Genomic DNA, 18365 nt, shown 5'->3' on the forward strand with positions numbered 1-18365 from the left:
ACAATAACAAGATAGAGTCGGTGAAGTCTGACACATGAAAGAAGTTACAAAAATCTGACATATTTGATTACAGAACCTTGATTCACATTGCTTAGAACTTTGTCATCTTTATTTTGCATCCGATTTAATTGTTTTTGGACAGATGGACAGAAGTATATCTAAGCAAAGTAATAAATGCTATAATGCCCATAGCCAAATAACTTCTTGTAACTATTTCAATGCTTCAGTACACCTGTGGTCTGAACTAGGGAAATGGCACAGAGCCCTAACACTGTTGTATTGTTCCTTTTAAAAGCCATTTAAAATTGACAAGAGTATACTTCTCAGTGAAACCTGTTTCTGCACGATAACAGGAAGTTTTTTATTGCATAACTACTCCCAAGAGTGTTTATGCAGAAGACATTTTTGATTTCCTCATCTCCTCTGAAGGACTGGCCTGCAAAGGCAAAGGAGGAGAGGTACGGTGAAAGTTTTGTGCAGCAGATGTATTGACTTGGAGGAGCTGCTGGCTGGTGGGCCAAAACCAGAAATTACCATTTTTGGAGGGTTCTCAACTTCTCTCGAGGCTAATCAAGAAAGTATGGGACCTGATAAAGGCTGCCAAAAGGAAAGGAAGAGACAGAATAGAAAGGGAAAGAAATAAAAGTCCACCTCTAAAAATGGGTGTGGGTAGGGCTAGTACTCTGATTTTGAGGCTTGCTGTCTAGGTGAAGAAATCATTGAAATGTTGGGTATTCCAGAAAAAAACAAATCCTAGCTGCCTCAGGTTGAGCATCCAAATTAGTAACACATGAGGTTTTAATTTTTCAGTCTCTGCTCACTGCCTGTGTAATGGGCAACATACTCCCACAGGAATACTCTGAAGATAAAATTCATCGGTGCCTGTGAAACGCTTAGATTTGGTAGCGACGAGCCTCAGAGAAAAGCTCGTGAGGAGATAAATCTTTTTATCTTCAAAGAAGGGTTGGAATTGCTTATAATAAATGAAGTACAGAGCTAACTGTTAGGAAACAATACAGAAAAACAGTCTCTGTAACCGTAGAGTCGATGCTCCTTGGGAAGAGGGCTCCTATAGCAACATTAACATGTAACCAGGTAATTAAAGCAGTCAGAGCGCATAGAAACAAAGGGCTGAAACAAGTTCCGCTTGTAAACTTAGCCTTGATGTTTCTACTGTTCAGGTTCTTCACTTTGCAACCTTAATATCCTTCTCACGTAGCATTACAGAGGTGGATTTATTGGCTGCAAAGGAAGGGGTTGCTGCAGTTTCCATTAGGATACATGGGTAGCTTCCTCTCCTCTCCCCTCCCCTAGATTCTGACTTAGTAGCATGAGGTAGAGTTGACGGCTATTGTGTATTTGTTGAATGACACACATATTAATAACCACACTGACAGGGATGAGGCTTGTCTTCAAACTGAGGTTTTGTTTTTTGCAGTAACACATTATGATCTCATATGTGATGTGCTTTTTGCAGTCATCCAAAGTTTGCCTGCAATATTAATGGTTTTCCAATATATTTCCTTGATTGGTTTTCTCTATTTTGGGTTATTTTTCCACTCAGATTTACTAATCCACAGCTTTTCAAACTGAAATCTCAATTAGTCAAAAATCCAAGTCCTGTAGTTTCCTTTGTATTACTCATTGTCCCCTCTGCCACAAAAATATCTGTAATAGATTTCTGTGGCCACAGATCTCAGAAGCGCTGGAAAAGTAAATAAAAACCCCCTCAACATATAAATACAACGTTACTTTGAATCAGAGAAGCTAAACTCCTTACATACCTTTCTTAATGAGTGACAAAAAAAAAAAACCAAACCCACAACTGACATCTTGTTTGCTCTTCGTTTTATTCTGCTTCTGTAGCATACTCAGTTGGTGTGATAGATGACTACTTCAAGGTATTTCAGAGAGCTGATTTACAGTCTAGCCACATGAGCGTTAAAGGCATGGGTGTGAATCTTGATGAAGTCAGAAAACTAGTCAGTCTGGTGGAAAACCATTAAACACCTAAGTACTATGCTGGATTAGTACACTTGCCAGAGACCTAAAAAATTAATACATATCATATGATCTTTCTAATCACAGCAAATAAAATTATGGTGAGATACCTTAACATATAATGCCAAAGGACACAGAATTATTACTGAGGAGATTGAATCCTAATTTCTAGATAAAGCATGAGCATGCCAGTTATTTGAAAAGCTTCCAGGAACAGCATAGCAGAACAGGAATACCACAAGAAATTGGAAAGGCAGTAAGGATGTAATGATAGTGTCATCCACAAAAATGTAGATGCCAGAGAACTGTACTTCTGGATAGCAAATGTTTCCATATTTTGAATAGGATTTTTTCAGTTTCTTACTCTGCATTTTTAAACCTTAAACAGACTTTTGAATGTTATTTAGAAATATACCAAACAGCAATGGGCTGAGTTTAGGAATAGGCTAAAAATGTGAACAGAGTATATTTCATCTCATAGTCACTGCCAACAACCTAAGCATCACTACTATTCTTGTTTTGTACAGGAATGGGAAACATGGATATGCTGGAAAATGTCCCATTCCCATGAAACTTAAAAATGCTATCCAACCTGGTAAATGACAAGTAAGTTATTACACCTTCTGGTAACAGTGACATTGTAGCTACGTGGGTCTCAAAATACACCTTTTAGTAGAGTGGCGGACAACTTTTTCTGACCTGAGGAAATATGGGAAAGCTTGGCTGTTCCTTTTCTATCTAATTCTATACGTCTAAGAAGACATATTGCCACTTTTCTTGGAACTATTGTACATAAATCTCCTCCATTTGATAACTTCTTCGTCATTTGCAGTCGGAAACTTGGAATTCCCAAGCTTCACCACAAATTTAGCTCTCCTGAGTGGAAGATTTCCAAGGTCTCACTCAAAGCACTGAGGCAGGAAGTGTCCTCAGAGGTCAGGAGGGACGAGGGACATTCTATCTTAACTCAGCAGTCCACGCCTCCGAGGAGAGCGCTTTCCACAACTTCTTATGTCTTGAGCTTGAGCAGTACAGATAAAATTATGCATGGCACTTACATGTTTCCAAGATAACATTGATTTCTGTTTACATATTTGCAACTTTCTCATGATGTGATTGGGAAGAGGCTGAAGGAAAAAAATATGTAAGACCGTATTCCTTCCACTTAGTCTTTACTAGGCATTCTGGAAACTAACTAGAGAGGTGCCACCCTTGCCCCAAAGAGCTTATAGTCTGTAGAAACAGACTCATTCTTTCTGCATGAAGAGCGCTGTCTCCATTGGACACAGTTTAGAAATTAACTTCAACAAGGCAAACATTAACGAAGTCCTCACAAACCACAAGCATGCCGAGTGGATGAAACCTGTACTTTATCAACATGGAAAATCAAGATACTTTTAAAAACTTGTTTTCAATATAGCAAAAACAACAATAACAGCTCAAATCAAGTGTAAATATCCTCGGTAATGCTTGCTATATAGATTCTGTTGACATCTGACTTCACCTTTTTTGAAATGAGTATTGTAACTTAAAATTTTGGAAAAATTTATGCCATTTGTGAGCTAACTCACAAATGGAGGAGGGGAAGAAAAGCAATTTGGAAAGAGTAACTCAGGGAATGGGCCTGCATATACTTTATTTGCACGAGTCCCGCTACTTCGGTGGTTGTGAATACACTGCACCCGACTAAACGACTGCTCTGCAAGAGCCGGGCGTAACACTTCTAATCCTCACTCCCTAAGGAAGATCTCAGCTTAAACAGCGTAACGAGCGGAGTTTCCTCACAGCAAAGGCGTTCTTAATTCCACGACTGACATGAAGCAGAAAACAAAATCTGTTGAAGTTCCTTCCAACTCTGTGGCGCGAGGCCCACGGCGGAGGGCTGCAGCGGTGCGACGTCGGCCTCGCAGCGCTGACTCCTCCTGCAAGGAAGACAACGTAAAACGCCCCACCACGTTGCAGAGGGGAAGAGCCGGGAATGGCAGGGTGAGGAGTGGGGTGGGAAAGGAGCTTCTCCCCCGCGGGTGCTGTCCCCGGCTTGAGGCCCAGCAGACGCTTCACGTCCCAGACGCAGCCTCACATCTACCGAAGGCTGCGCCCACGCCACCCCGCTGCAGGCAGGGAGACCCCCGGCACCCCCAGCTTTCCACGCCGGGGCGGGGCGCCGGAAACACGGGCACGCGTAGACGCCGCCTCCGTGAGGCGAAGGCTTTGCGGGGCCCGGCGGACGGCGACCGCCTTCCCCAAACTCTGCAGGGCGGCCCCGAACCGGCGGCGACAGCGCGCTCTCGGGGCGGTGCGCGCTCCCACCGCCCCTCCAAGTCACGTGGCGGGAGGGGGCGGGGGGTGGTGCGGTCGTCACGTGAGCGCGGGGGGCCGGGGCTCGCGGCCGGGCTGGAGGGGAAGATGGCGGCGGAGAGGGAGCCCCCGCCGCTGGGGGAGGCGCGGCCCGCCGACTTCGAGGAGCTGGAGGACGGCGAGGACCTCTTCACCAGCACCGTGTCCACCCTGGAGGTGAGAACCCGCCCGCCACCGCGGGCCCCGACCCCCGCGGCCGGGCCGGCGCCCGCCGGGCCCTCCCCTCCCCTCCCCTCCCCTCCGCTCCCCGCCAGGCCGCCGGTACCGCGCTCCTGACCGGGGCCCCCGGCCCCCCCGCCCGTCCGCCGGCCCTCACCGGCCCGGCCCCCAGCTGCGGCCCCGCCGCCTGCCTCTGTTCCGGGAGCGGCGGCTCGTCGGTCCTTCCCTCCCGGCGGGCGAGTGGCCTCGGCCCCGCGGGGACTCGGTGGTTCCCCTCAGCTCTGCTCCTGCCGATAGAAACCAAGAACTCTTTCTCCAAGTACCGCCGTGCCAGGTCGCCGCTTTCCCTCCTCTTACCCCCTTCTTGTACTGCCGGGGTGATGGATATTTCCACCTTTCCCCGTCACACGACGCCAGTGTCGCCAGTCCCCTTCCACCCCCCCTTGACTTTCCGTGGGTTAATAACAACCCGTTTTCTTTGTGTGGCCTCTTTCCGAGGCTTCCCCCCCCCTTGCAGTTTGCCAAAACTTGTTGAAACTTACTCCTCTCTCAGCCTTCCTCCGCCGGAGCCGGCGCAGCGCTCGGCGGCAGTGGCCCAGCGTCCAGGGCCGAGCGGCTGCGGGGACGCGGCCGGCCCAGCCCCGCCTGCCGCCTGCGGCCCTCGCCCCCCGCGTCCCCGGGCAGGGAGGCGGCCACGGGCGACCGACGGGAGGAGGCGTGCGGGCCAGGCGTCGTGGAACCGGCGGTTGTCCAGAGAAATCGGAGTCTGGAAGATCTGAAAACTTGTAGTGAATACGTCTCTAATCCGCGCCTGCTCTCCACGCCAGGAGTCCAATACAAAAACCCCAGAACAACTGAATGCGTAAAGAGGTCTTCATTCTGAAGAATACTTGTGTGTTCATTTATTATAGTGGGAGCTTTTCTTGCTGAGTTGTTGTGGTCGTGTTTCACCTGTGTGTTTTGCCAGTATCTTCTGGAAGAACTTTGTTCTTCCTGTACACAGTTGCCCATTTAAGAAGAAAATTGTTCCTGTTCCTCTTTTCCTGAAGAGTTTCCTGTCCCTGACCTTTACAGTAATAGGATCAGTGCGTGTTTCTTTGTTTTACTCTGGCTGTTGCCTGTCCTTAACAAAAAAGGCCAGTATACAAAGAGGCTCTTAAATGTATTTTAAAGTCAGTTGCCTTCTCTCAAGTCACTTTATTTTTTTTTCTTTTTATAGATGCATAATCTGTGCATTGGTAGAAAAAGATCTGTGGAAAAATGCTGTGAAGGAACAGCAAATGATGTGAACCTGCAGTTGACAAGAATTGTATCGATAGACTTCTGTGTGTGATACAGTGTGTAGTATTGGTGTTCTGTTCTGCACGCTAGGAAAGACTGCACTATAACATAAATAATGTCTTTACTGATATGGTCTGGAATTAAAGATGCACGAGATATGATAGATTTAGTGTCTAAATCACAGTTACAATTAGAAGTCCTCATCCTAAAGTTTAAAAATAGTTACTGAAAACTGCTCTAACTGCAAAAACTGACAAAAAAATGCACTTTGTATTGGATGGTTTGGCTGACCATTCCGTTGTACTGCTTTATTTTTATAGACAGTCTATTTGGAAGAAAGTAGTGAAGTAGAAAGGGGAAGCCTCCTTGCTTAAAGAGAAGCTTTGGAAAGCTTTGTCAGTAAAGCTGTTTTTGACATCTAATCAGCTACAGCATTTAGGGAAGAGCCTTAATCTTGTGATTTTCCTGCAAATTTGGAAGGAAGAGATCATGAAAATTGGCTTTGAACTTGTTACTAGCTTTGAACTTGTTATTAGCTTGAATGTAGATCGTTTAACTCAAGTGTATAAGGCACCTTAGTCCAGAGAAGAACAATTATCTCACGGTACGGGCCTAATTAAACTTCTCTCTTGAGTGTTGTTTTAATCCTGTAAATATTCACGAAGTAGCTGTTTCTAAATGGCAATGGAAGTTCTGCAGTAACAACAGAATGGCATCATGCTTTTCGTAATTGATCATGTATTTGTTTGCTGATACCAGAGGAGGGAGCATGGCAAGGGATGGTGAGGTCCAAAGCTGACTTATATGAAGGCTATGGTACTTTGAAAGTGTTCCCCACTGCTTTATCTTGGAGCTGTCCCTTTGCTTTTTGTGTGATTAATTTCAGTCCCCCTCCAATTTTTTTCTTGTTTTCATTCTCTTTGCTGCTCACAAAAGGCATGCTGTTCCTTTCTTACCTATGATTTGGTTGTACAGTAGAGACGCGATAAGATTTCTAGTAGGTCTTCCAAATAGCTTCCATGTGAACAAAGTTTCCATTTAGAAAACACATGCTAACTCGTCTAAGTTTCTTCTGACAAAATGCAAATTTAATGTATATTATGAACAGCAAATATGAAATATTTAAATATAGGAAAGCTTACTGACTTCAGTGGCTTATCTGTGTAATCAAATGGAGAATATTATTTATTTCAAGTTGAATTCTCTGATGTGAGGAAAAAGAAGCTGGGGTTTTAACTTTCTTTGTGCACATACTAAAAGTTAATGTCTTGAATTAAACCCTCTTAATTCCAGAATATAAAATGTTAAAAGATCACACTGAGCTGTAACACCTGCCATTTCTGGGATGCGGTGGGAACACGTTCTAGGACTTGAAAACTTGCTGGGTGGCAGAGTATGAGAACGCTTCCCTTTCTGTGAACGTAGGGCACCTGTGAACTCTGGGCATTGGGCTGAGCAACAGCTTGTCTGAGCTGCTGGGGTGCTCATTTCCTTGTCGGATATCCACAGTGCCTAAGAGAGTGGAATGATTATTATTAAGTTTTCATTGCACCAACCATATTGTAATGTCTCGAGGACTGCATCCATTAAATTCATGGTCACTGAGTGGTCTCTAGCTGCCAGAGTTGTTTTCATCAATGAGAACAGCCAGACTGCATCAGACAAATTGTATAAGCCAAGATTGCATTTACAATGATACTCGGTGGTGGATGCCGTGTGAAGAATATTACTGATGATTATATGTATGTGCTGGTAGTCACCTGCAGTGCTCTCCCAGCTACCAGGTTTTTGTAGCTTATGGACTTCCTGAGCCCTAGGTAGCATTACAGTATTAATAATCTTCCATGGACCTACTTGCTAAATTTTCAAGTGCATGGGTTTTTGTTTTGTTTTAAAAAAAGGTGTCCATGATATGCACAACAAGAAGTTCTGGAAGTTAACTGTGCATTATGAGAAGAATCTTCCCCTGTTACAAGCTTGTAATCAACAAACTGCTAATTTGCTGTCTGTGTCTTCTGCCACTATTAGGTGAGACCACAGACAACTGTGTGAAAGTCACTTTTGACAACATACATGAAAAAAGCATATGTTAGATTTTCTGAAAAATTGTATGTTTAGTGTTACTCTCATTTCATCATTTCCTCCTTCTTCCTCCTTGCCTTAGCCTGTTTCTCTGACACCTTCCTTGTTTATCTGTTGTGCCACTTCTTGCTTCATTTTCCCTAAACTTCTCGCTCATTTCTGTATTGCCTGTCTCTGTCTTTTTGTAAAGCAGGTGCCATGTGAATGTGTAGCTAAGCTGCTACCAACTCATTTTAACTGGTATTTATATTCCTGGTTGGTTGTGTTTGGTTTTTTGTTTTTTGTAATGGAGGAATACATGGAAGCACTTGAAAACAGTGAGCAAGCAGTAAATGTGGTAATCTGTCAAGGACTGTCATTTAGGGCAGGGTGTGTATATAATCTCATTGCCAGTTTATCAGTTTATGTCGAAGATCTGCAATATGCATTTGGTTTTTGCACAGAAGGCAAAACGTTAGATGGGCACAGAAGTCCGGATATCTTTAATGATATCCATTGAATTTAACAGTGACAATTATAGAGGAAGCAGTAAAGACCGTGTTGGAATATCTGACAGGAAAGTATTAAGTCCTTCGACACTGTACTATACCTTTGCAGAAAACTTAAGTCTGTATCAGAAAGTAATTGGTGTAATTCTATATAAATGCGTGTCTTGTTCTTTGGTGTTAAATCCAGGCTGTAATGGAAGCATGTAGGTGTTCATTCTAGTGTGATTGCTTATGTCCTCTTACTTTCTGCTGAAAATGTTACTGTCCTACTGTTGAATCTATTCTCTCTTCCCATGCTGTGATTTGTGAGCTTCTGTAGCCCCGTTTCAGACAATGAGCCGGGTTAACTCGAACAACTAGAATAGTATAATGGTCAGCTTTTGTCAGCCTCCTGTGTTCTGACTGAACACCGAGGCTAGGAGGGGTTCAGACAAGTATTTGAACTGGTTTGGGGGGGACCCTACTATTAAGAGAAGGGAGGATGTCCAAACATCTAGGGCTGTTATTTCAGCCAGCAGCAAATGTGAGAACTTGTTCTTGTTTCTTCATAAGTCAAAGCTATAAAACACTTAGTTTTGACCACCGAATGTAATGCTCAATAAAAGAGGAGAAAATTGACCTTGTTATTGTCATTGCAAATTTGAATAGGCCCGTAGGCCTCTCACCAGAGACTTGTTTTCTAGAAAACAAGTAAAGCAGGATCCTGACTGTCCTCCATACCTGAATGTCCTGGCCATTGGCTATCTTGATTGTTGGATGCTTTGCCTGACTTCTTTCAGCTCAGGAGTCACTCAGAAATTTCACAGGTTCAGGAAACGGACATGTTTGTGACATTTTATGAATCGTTGGCATCAAGTAAATTTAAAATTTTAAAACAGAACTTGAGATTTGTAATGAATATGAATTTATTATGTATTTATAAAACAAATAACACATAGGCAGAACTTCTGTTTCACTGGAAATCTTCCTGTAAGAGTGACTTCTAGACTTTGTGTCTTGTATACAGATTATACCAGCTGCATGAATAAGCTTTGCTTCTTGAGCTTTCTGAGGTTCCCTTACGGTCTGTCTGAGTCCTCTCCTTTTATGAGGATTCTCCAGTTGTGGTTTGTGGAAACGAAGGTATGTGAAATTTGGAGAAAGCCCTCTGTAACTGATACATTAAATACAGCTGTGAAGCCTGGTATCCACTGCAGAATTCTTGGCTTTCTTGAATAGTGCCAAGGGCAGTATCTTTCCCAGCTCAGTAACAGAAGAGATCTATAATCCTACCAGGACTTGGTATCTTTCCATGTATTTGTGGCTGTTCCTAGGAAGACTCTGTTCCTTCTTCAAAGTGGGAATGGCTGTGTATTGACCTCTGATTAACTTGTTGCTTTAGGCACGTAAATATTTTAGTTTGTCATATTATTTCATATGTTGATCCGATTTAAGTGTTCAAGGTGTATCTTCTGTCTAGTAGGGTTCCTTTTTGTGATTAGAAGCAAGGTATAGTCAAAAGTAATCATCAGTAACCAAACTAGCTACCTCGGATAAAATGGAGAAGATAGACTGGGGGAATAGCTTGAAGGTGTGACTGTTCTCTAAGGGCTCTTCTCCACCACTCTTCAATCAAGACCAAATTAAGGGATAAAGCTGAAAGCCATCTGCTGTGTGGAACAAGTGATCAGGAGGGCCTTTGATCCCTGTGCCTGGCCAGGTTACAGCTGTTTTTCATGGAGGTGAATTGACGAGCATGAACTACATGTCATTCTGCATCTGTGGCAGTGTGGCATCCGCACTGTGTCCTAAACCTCAGATCTATCAAAATGTAAGCGGATTGCTGTTCAAAGTTGAGTAGCAGCAAAACTGGTTCAGAATGAGTATCTATAATGTGTTCGTGAATAATTGCTTTTGCTGATAAAACTTTGTTTTGCAACCTGTTGCAAAGATACCAAAATTTATTATGGCTGCAGTTAGTCTTGAATTGTTGGCATGGCATTAACACACTCTTTTGATCTCTGAAAAACTGGTATAGAGCCCTTGGAGATTTCCTTATTAATTTTTTTCTATGTACAAATCCAAATCTAAATACAAGCCTTTCCAAAAGGAACTTAAAAATCAAATTACATTCAGCAATACTAATAAATTTATTCTAGAGATTTCTGTAGCAGCTTTTGTTTCACGTTAATTAAAATTGAGGAAACGGCGACTCTTTTTTTTCTCTCCAACAGAGAAATGAAAAGAGCTGTTGACTAGCTCATATCCTTTGTTCATTGTTACCATACTAGGAGTAGGAAATGGAAATAGCTGACAGGGTTTCCTTTCTGTACATCTTGCCTTGTTTCCTTGCAATGCAAGAATGTTTCTTGCAATAATTCTTATAAACTGACACATGGCAACTGGTTCTCTGCTAATTATTTCACTTTTTTTTTTTAAACAGTCAAGTCCTTCATCTCCAGAGCCAGCAAGCCTTCCTGCAGAAGACCTCAGCACAAACTCCAATGGTCCAAAGCCGGCAGAAATCATGCTAGATGAGGACAGAGAAGACCTCTTTGCTGGTAATTGCTCTTTTCTTCTAATGTGTCTGCATAAACTCTTTTGCTCTTGGACTGAAAGGAATGTGCTTTTCTGGGAAGGAGGATTAAAACCTTTTTATGCTGTAAAAGGTCATTTTCTTGGCTGTAAGGAAATATGAAGCAGTAACCCAGCAGTGGAAACTTCAATTTTAATTTTACGCAATTTAGTATTGTAGCAAATCTTAACTGTTGCTTAACCTGTTGAAGGTATGCTTCCTGGAAAATTCATTAAGTAATGAATTAGTGCCTCTAGCCATCATCAGTCATTCTTTCCTGAGTTCAACAATCATGTATTTAATTGAAGTCCTATGATCTTCTGCAGCATATTGTCAGGTTTATGAACTTGCAGGAGAAGTAACACACTAAAAAGGAAAAATAGCCGAGATTCTTCTTTGCCCAAAGTTGTTTGTTTTACCATTAACACATCTTGCTATTGATTGTATATTGTTGTAAAACTGTTTTGGAGTGTAGCCTTTCATTTCAAACTCAAAGTAGAAAACTTAAGCTTGCTTAGTAGTGAAAACAAAGTGATATGTGACTTCTTTTCAGGATTAGATGAGTTTTGTTAAAATTTTGTTGGTAAATTAAAATTGGGAATATTTTTTCACCAGATTTACACATGTTGTCTGAGGTATAAACACTTCCGTTATGCTCTTGATGTTATATATTTTCACAGCATAACAATTAATTGCTCTCTCATATATTGAATCAGTTGCACTTTGAGAAACTTATTTAATAGAAAAATTGAATTTAAATTTCTTAAGTAGTTTGACAATGATGTATAGATTTGTTCTTGCAGGACTTTGTAGCATTAGTTAAGTTTGTTTACTAAATACAGGTTTCTCAGAACAGGTTTCTCAGAACAGGTGTTCTGTCAGTGCATAGTGTTGCAGTGTTAGCTGGTTAGTAGTGTGTTCTGCTGTCAGTGCTAACAGTATTTATCATTATATAATTAACAATATTCCAATCTGTGTGTAAAAACATGACTTAAGTTACATCCTAGTTTTCTACTTAATAACCATACATAAACTGTCCCAGTCTTTTTTCCAGTTACAAAGAAATACAATTCAGATCATATTGCAAGCTGGAGGGTATTTCCTTTTTCATAAGACTCTTTTGTTATTATGAGAAGGTAACAAACTGGCATATGGGACCAGTCATATCATTTCACTAGTGCATGATTCTCTCTCTATTACTTGACAGTATTGCATGTTTTGGAGAAAGATGTGTGAAAGTTTTGATAAATAATCAGTCAATAGACAACACATATTTGAAATGCTTCATTAATCTGTCACTACTTTGGTGTTGGTTTTCAACTATCCTAATGTGGGTTATGGTTGCTGTCAGTTACAGATGTAGGAGCATGAAATATTCAAGAAAGGATGTGTAATATTTGGAGTATCTTACGTATGTCAAAAGGTGGTTCTGAATGCTGCTTCTCAATATGAACACTTTTCCTATTACTGCATATTGAGTGAGTCAGTTGGCAGTCTGCTTTGAATACAGTCCTCATCTCATCTTCATTGATTCCCTGATGTGATAATTTGAAAAGAAACTTCATAGCCTTTAGTTTTGGGTTATTTTGTATAGATAGGTGTATGCACATGCCCATTACCTTTGTTCTGAACTTACTAAATTTATATTGGCATGTATTTGAAGTTATGTTTGCTCATGACACTGTTAGAATGTATTGACTAGCTAATTAACTCTCAAAGTATTTTAAGAGAAAGACAGAATAAAGAATAGAGGGTAATCCTACTTCTGTATTTATATTACCTGATCGTATGACTTATAAAGACCAGTAGTGCTTTACCAACAAAGCTTTCTAGTATTAGTAATTTGGTTATTTAGCTTCAGTATATAAAGCCAGCTTTTTATAACCATAGAGCCATCTGGCATGGATATTTTAGGAAAACCAATTCTCCTTTGGATAATATTAAGAAAAAAGGTGGCTGGAGTAAATATTGAGGGGAACCAGACAGAAGGAACAAATGCTAGCAGCCAGATTATTTCAACTGAAATGAATGCTGTGAGGAAAACACACAGAGCTGATTTAATGAGTTTGAGTTTTGCCATGGAAGACATTCTCTTAAATGCACGCAGCACTGAACTGAAAGCACCTAATGTACTGCATGTCTAGCACAACTAAGACTGGTCTTTAAAAGATCAATTTATATACAGACTGAGGCTAGTACCAACTCTCCAACAGGGGGGAAAAAACAAGAGTGATTTATGGAGCCTAAGGCAGAATATGACATCTTTCACAGTATCCTGTTCTAAGCAGGAAGTTTGCATAATACAGTTGTACCCTAGTGATGAACAACTTTCTTTGTATCACTGTCAGCATAGGCGTTCTCAAAATAACGTCTAATCTGTGTTCCAGTGCTGTGCGCTCACAACTATAACTTTTTTCTCTCTTAGGACTGTTTTGCTAGACAATGATGTTAATGCATTTGATTAACTTTCTGATACTGATTTGCAATGAATAGAAACAGTGTGAGAAGGCAACATGAGATGTCTATTTTCTTGCTGCCAGCATGATTGCATAAGCTTGGCTTTCTGTGAAAGCAAGACTTAATTTACAAGTGAGTGTGACTGGGTGTTTTTCTTCAGTATGTTGAAAACCAAAGAAACTGAATTTCCAAAGAAATCTATCTTTGCACAGCTTATAGGAATGCTTAAATGGAGGCGAAGAGAATAAGGTTCCACAGCTTTCTAACTTATGTTGTTCCTTCCTATTGAATTATTAGACAGTATAAAATCCAGGTCAAGGAAATCCTCTGGATGACTCCGAAAGGAGAGGCTGACTCTTTGGGGGCATAAACAATTCTAGTTTTGCAGACTTATTTGTAAAAAACGTGATGGTATGCCAAAATGTGATATTGTACGCTTGATAAATCTTTATTCCATCTAATAATGCAACCTAATAGAAAAAGAGGTGAGAGAGAACAAATTATATGATTTCTTGTACTGTTTTAATGGAGTTCAGAATCTGGGGTTTTTTTAGGCCTTTTTGACTATACGTGAAACCTCTTTGCTATTGTATTATTGCAGCAGCTACAGGATAGTGTATGCAATAAAATGTTTTAAATATTCATTACCTTGCCTCTGGTGACTCATAAGTGCTTTGGCTGAACTACTAAAACTGGGTTTCAAAGGTGGAAGAAAATGACTTTTCCATCTGTTACTGGAGACCAGTAAATTTTGCTGCTGCATTCATTAGTATTGTGGTTCTTCGTTCTGTAAAAAAACCAAACTGTCTTACTAAACCCACTTAAGCACTTTCACCCTTAGAATAAAAGTCAGCGTGTTGATTATTTGGCCAAGAAAGAATTACTTTATCTTACCTTGTAGAGCTCTTACATGTGGAAACCATAGAATCATGGAATGGTTTGGGTTGGAAGGGACCTTAAAGATCATCTAGTCCAACCCCTCTGCCATGGGCAGGGACACCTTTCACTAGACCAGGTTGCTCAAAGCTCTGTCCAACCTGGCCTTGAACACTTCCAGTGACAGGGCATCCACAGCTTCTCTGGGCAATGTGTTGCAGTGCCTCACCACCCTCATAGTGAAGAATTTCTTCTTTATATCTAATCTAAATCTACCCTCTTTCAGTTTAAAGCCATTAACCCTTGTCCTATCACTACATGCCCTTGTAAAAAGTCCCTCTCCAGCTTTCTTGTAGGCCCCCTTCAGGTACTGCAAGGCTGCCATAATGACCAGTGCTCAAAATCAGGTAGTATTAGCATTATCTTGAGGGTCTTTGGAGTATGTCTTAAAACCTGGCTGTCCATAAGCTTCTACTGTAGAGTGAAGAACTAGATACTGAATTAGTCTTCCAAAATGTTGGCCTAAAGTTCTGTATATAGTTGCAGAGATGTGCCATGAACTGCCTGTGCAGGACATAGCTGTCCGTGCCCTCTGCCTCTAGTGCTTATAGGTGATGAACAGGGCTGTGAAGTTGTATCAGTGCTCTGTTGCCATTTTTGGAAAAATTGGAAATTACAATTTTTCCTCTCCCCTACTCTGGTAAAAGATTATTTTTGTTGTTCTTTTGTTTTTTTCAGCTCTGAACGGTGTTTGGGAATGGATTGTCTTATGCAAATATCTAGCTATTATGTCCTGGGGGAAAGTCAATGTGTTGGGGGGATGTTTGTTTTTGTTGGTGTTTTGTTTTGTTTTGTTTTTCTTCAGGTTGTGATAGATTTGTCTTAGGCTTTTTTCCTGGGAGTTGATACAGAAAAGGAGATGCTAATTCTGTGGACCAGACAAGACACATACTTCAAGCCCAGCTGAACAGCAAAAGTTTGTAGCTGATAGTGTCTGTCAGGCTGTTGTCATGTGGTGTGTCTGATCAGAAGAGTTTGGTGCAGATGCCTTGCTGCTTTTTTGAAGCTGGTTGTTCAGTTCTAGGTCTGTTCTGCAAGATACAAATGCACAAAAGCATATGAACCTACAGTTTTGAAGTCAGAAGAAGGCCTTGTTAGTGGCTGACTACTCTGTTAAAACTATTTCTGTTCTCATTAAGATTATTCTTAGTGCTCCTGGTATAACAGCAAGAGTCATGGGCTATGATGTAGGTGTAGTAGTTCTCACAGTTCTGTTAGGGTATGTGTCTCTGAAATACTGCTATACCTGGAGAAGCCTTTTTCTAATAACTTGTCTTCTGTTCTGGACAGCAGTTTCTACTTCAGTTTACTTCCATGTTTATGTGATCACTGAGTAAACTTTCAAAGATAATAGGCCAATTTAAACACTTGAGCCATGTCAGAATTTTAGAGGTCTGACATTTAGAAGTGTGACCAGTAAAATTAACTTACTCGGCTGAAGTGAGCTGCTAGTGAGGAATTGCAAACTTGCACTTTCTGAGATATTTGACAAATACTGGTGATGAAAAGTAAAGAAACAAGAGCTGTCTAATGCTGAGATTGAGCCCCATGCTTGAGTGCTGATAGAAACTTCGTGTAGTTGGCTGTGGAATGTTAATTAAGCATAAGTAGTTGTCTGCTGCTGCAGGATGAGATGTTTTCATGTTCTTTTGGAGCTAAGCATGCGCACAGTGATCCATAACAAAGCCTGTTTATGGATTGTAAAGTAGGTATTTATGTGTAGAGGTCTTACAGCGTTAGATTGGTGGGAGTGCTTAATATGTGCTGATAACTACCATAGCTGCTGTGAGTGTTGGATCTCAAACGTTTTCCTCCTAAAAGTTGGGCAGAGCAGTTGCCTCTCTTTATGCAAGAGGAGCTTATGCTTTTGAGAACTTCCCAGGAAAGCAAGACATCTAGATTTCATTTCTCATGCAAATTACTAATACAGAATATTTAAAAACAAAACAAAAACCCCACAAAACCACAACCTAATACCTAAGTTTTCAGGGGAAAATCTAAAATGAATAAATCAAGCAAATGTTTCTGGAAGTGCCATAGTTTCTACTCTGAAGCCTACCAAATTCATCTTCCCATGGAAAAAACCCCACCACAAAATAAACAGAAGAATTATCAATGAAACTTTTTAATCTAGGCCATGCCATCTGATTTCTCAAAGTGAAAGAATGTATATAAGAAGCATAAATGCCAGAGTTCATCAGAAGAAATCTATTTCTTGCAAAGCAGATCTTTAGCTTATGTACTACACAAAGACTGCTTTTCTGAGGGGAGAAAAATAGCTAGAAAGTCTAAGAGCCTCCTGTTGCTATATAGAGCTAATACTTCTTTTTCCCTTCAGAATCTTTTTGTTTTTAAATGGTGAAGGTGGTCAAGCACTGGCACAGGTTGTCCAAGGAGGAGGTGGATTCTCCATCCTTGGAGATGCTCAAAACCCATCTGGATGTGGTTCAGAGCAGCCTGCTCGAGCTGACTCTGCTTGAGCAGAGGGGTTAGACTAGATGATCTGCAGAGGTCCTTTCCAAGCTCAGCAATTCTGTGATATACTCCAAAACAAAGTGATGACAGCAAACTTTGTCAGCCTGAAGTCAGAATGAGCATCTGCTGCAAACTAGGTTAAGGCATAGTTACCTTGGAGTTTGTTTTTTCAATTTATTTTGAGCTTCAGTATCAGACAAAATTTGGACACACAATATTTTCATCCCTGAAATAGCGAAGGGTGGTTTTGTTCATTTATGAAAAACATTGAGGATTGGCAAAAAAGTGTTACAGAAGAATGGGAATCAGAATTGACTAACAGAATATCTCTAAGTGGCAGCAGGGATAAAACAGAGTCGTTTTGATATATTGATTATGAAAGATGATAATATTACTTGTTGCAGTAATAAATGATATGTGGTTCATTGGATGCTATTTTCAGTTCTGTTTTTACATTGCTAGTAGATTACAGGTGGTTCTGGAGGAGCAAACAATCCTATGTAGGACAAAAATGAGACTTTTGTTACATACACTATAATCATTTCACAAATTTTAAAGTAGATCTGATCTTTAAAACTCTTCTTTTCTTAACTGTTGATAAGGACTAATTATATTCATTATATGCACCAGGCTTTAAAAAGTTTGGAAGAGAGATGGCTTATTTTCTTTTGAAAATTGAGTGGTTTGTGTAGACAGAAGTTGCAAGCACAGCTCTTTCCACATTCCATAGTAAACCTTTTTGGTAACTTTGTATAACTTGGAGTGGATCTGTTTTAGTGCCTTTTTACCTGCATGATAAAGTACTTGCTGCCGCAAGTCTAGTTTGTAACAAGACTTAAGATTGGTTGGGAAGTCAATTTTGGTATTAAATGACTGTTCTGTGGTCAATATTATCTTTTAAGGAACTAGAATTCTTGAAAATGCGCACTTAGCGAGAACCACAGCATTAGTTATTTAAACTAGAACAGGAACTTCTCTATAGCCAGGAAGTGTGTAGTTTGCCAGTGGTCAAAACCAGCTAGTGGAGGAAAGCATGCAGGATTTATAGAGCAGAGATATACATCCTCTTTAAAGATAGATGAACTGTCTACAGTCTGAAGAAAGTATTCAGTTTCTAGTGAACAGTTAGTTTTAAGCCCCAGAGAGACTGAAGATAGATAGAGACTAAAGATAGTCTTACTAGTCAGAGTGTCTCATCTGCTAATATTTCTATTTTACAGCTTGTGGGCTTTTGGCAGGGGCGGGGGTGTATTTTGGTTATGTAACTTCATTTAACACATGGCTGGTCTGCTCAATTATCAGCCTATATGACTAAATCAGCTGTTGTTCAGAGTGCAAAAACTAAATTTGGTACAGGTGCTGAAAAAGAGCTGCTTGTGTGGTAAAAAAAAATTCATTAGTTTTCACAATATCTCATGCAGAAATAAATGACTTATCACTTGTAACTACTTTAAAAGACTCTTTGCCTAACAGTATATTAAAAAAAAAGCAATATTAATCTTACTTTAACCCATTATGCACTAGAAGCTCAAATGTCACATCTAGTTTTACCTGTGTATTGAAAGAAATTACCC

The 18365-nt window shown here is 40.6% G+C and overlaps 1 protein-coding gene and 1 long non-coding RNA gene across 2 annotated transcripts in view; one reads left to right on the forward strand and one right to left on the reverse strand.

The window, feature by feature from the left end:
* Positions 1-1852: 1852 nt before the first annotated feature.
* On the reverse strand, positions 1853-6154 carry LOC148050448 (uncharacterized). Its single transcript, XR_015700943.1, has 3 exons — positions 5061-6154; positions 4676-4805; positions 1853-3923 (listed from the first exon to the last, which is right to left on the reverse strand). It is a non-coding gene; the product is annotated as an uncharacterized LOC148050448 (long non-coding RNA).
* SNX2 (sorting nexin 2) overlaps positions 4279-18365 on the forward strand; it is a 31777-nt gene continuing 17690 nt past the window's right edge. Inside the window, exons 1-2 of the mRNA XM_087741493.1 lie at positions 4279-4515; positions 10792-10909. Of these exons, the coding sequence (XP_087597619.1) occupies positions 4408-4515; positions 10792-10909 (226 nt within the window). The 5' untranslated portion in view covers positions 4279-4407. The remainder of the gene's footprint in view (positions 4516-10791; positions 10910-18365) is intronic.

This window comes from Nipponia nippon, unplaced genomic scaffold (genome assembly GCF_047370975.1).
Source record: "Nipponia nippon isolate SJK-2023a ecotype South Korea unplaced genomic scaffold, ASM4737097v1 scaffold_8, whole genome shotgun sequence".
NCBI classification, from domain to species: Eukaryota; Metazoa; Chordata; class Aves; order Pelecaniformes; family Threskiornithidae; genus Nipponia; species Nipponia nippon.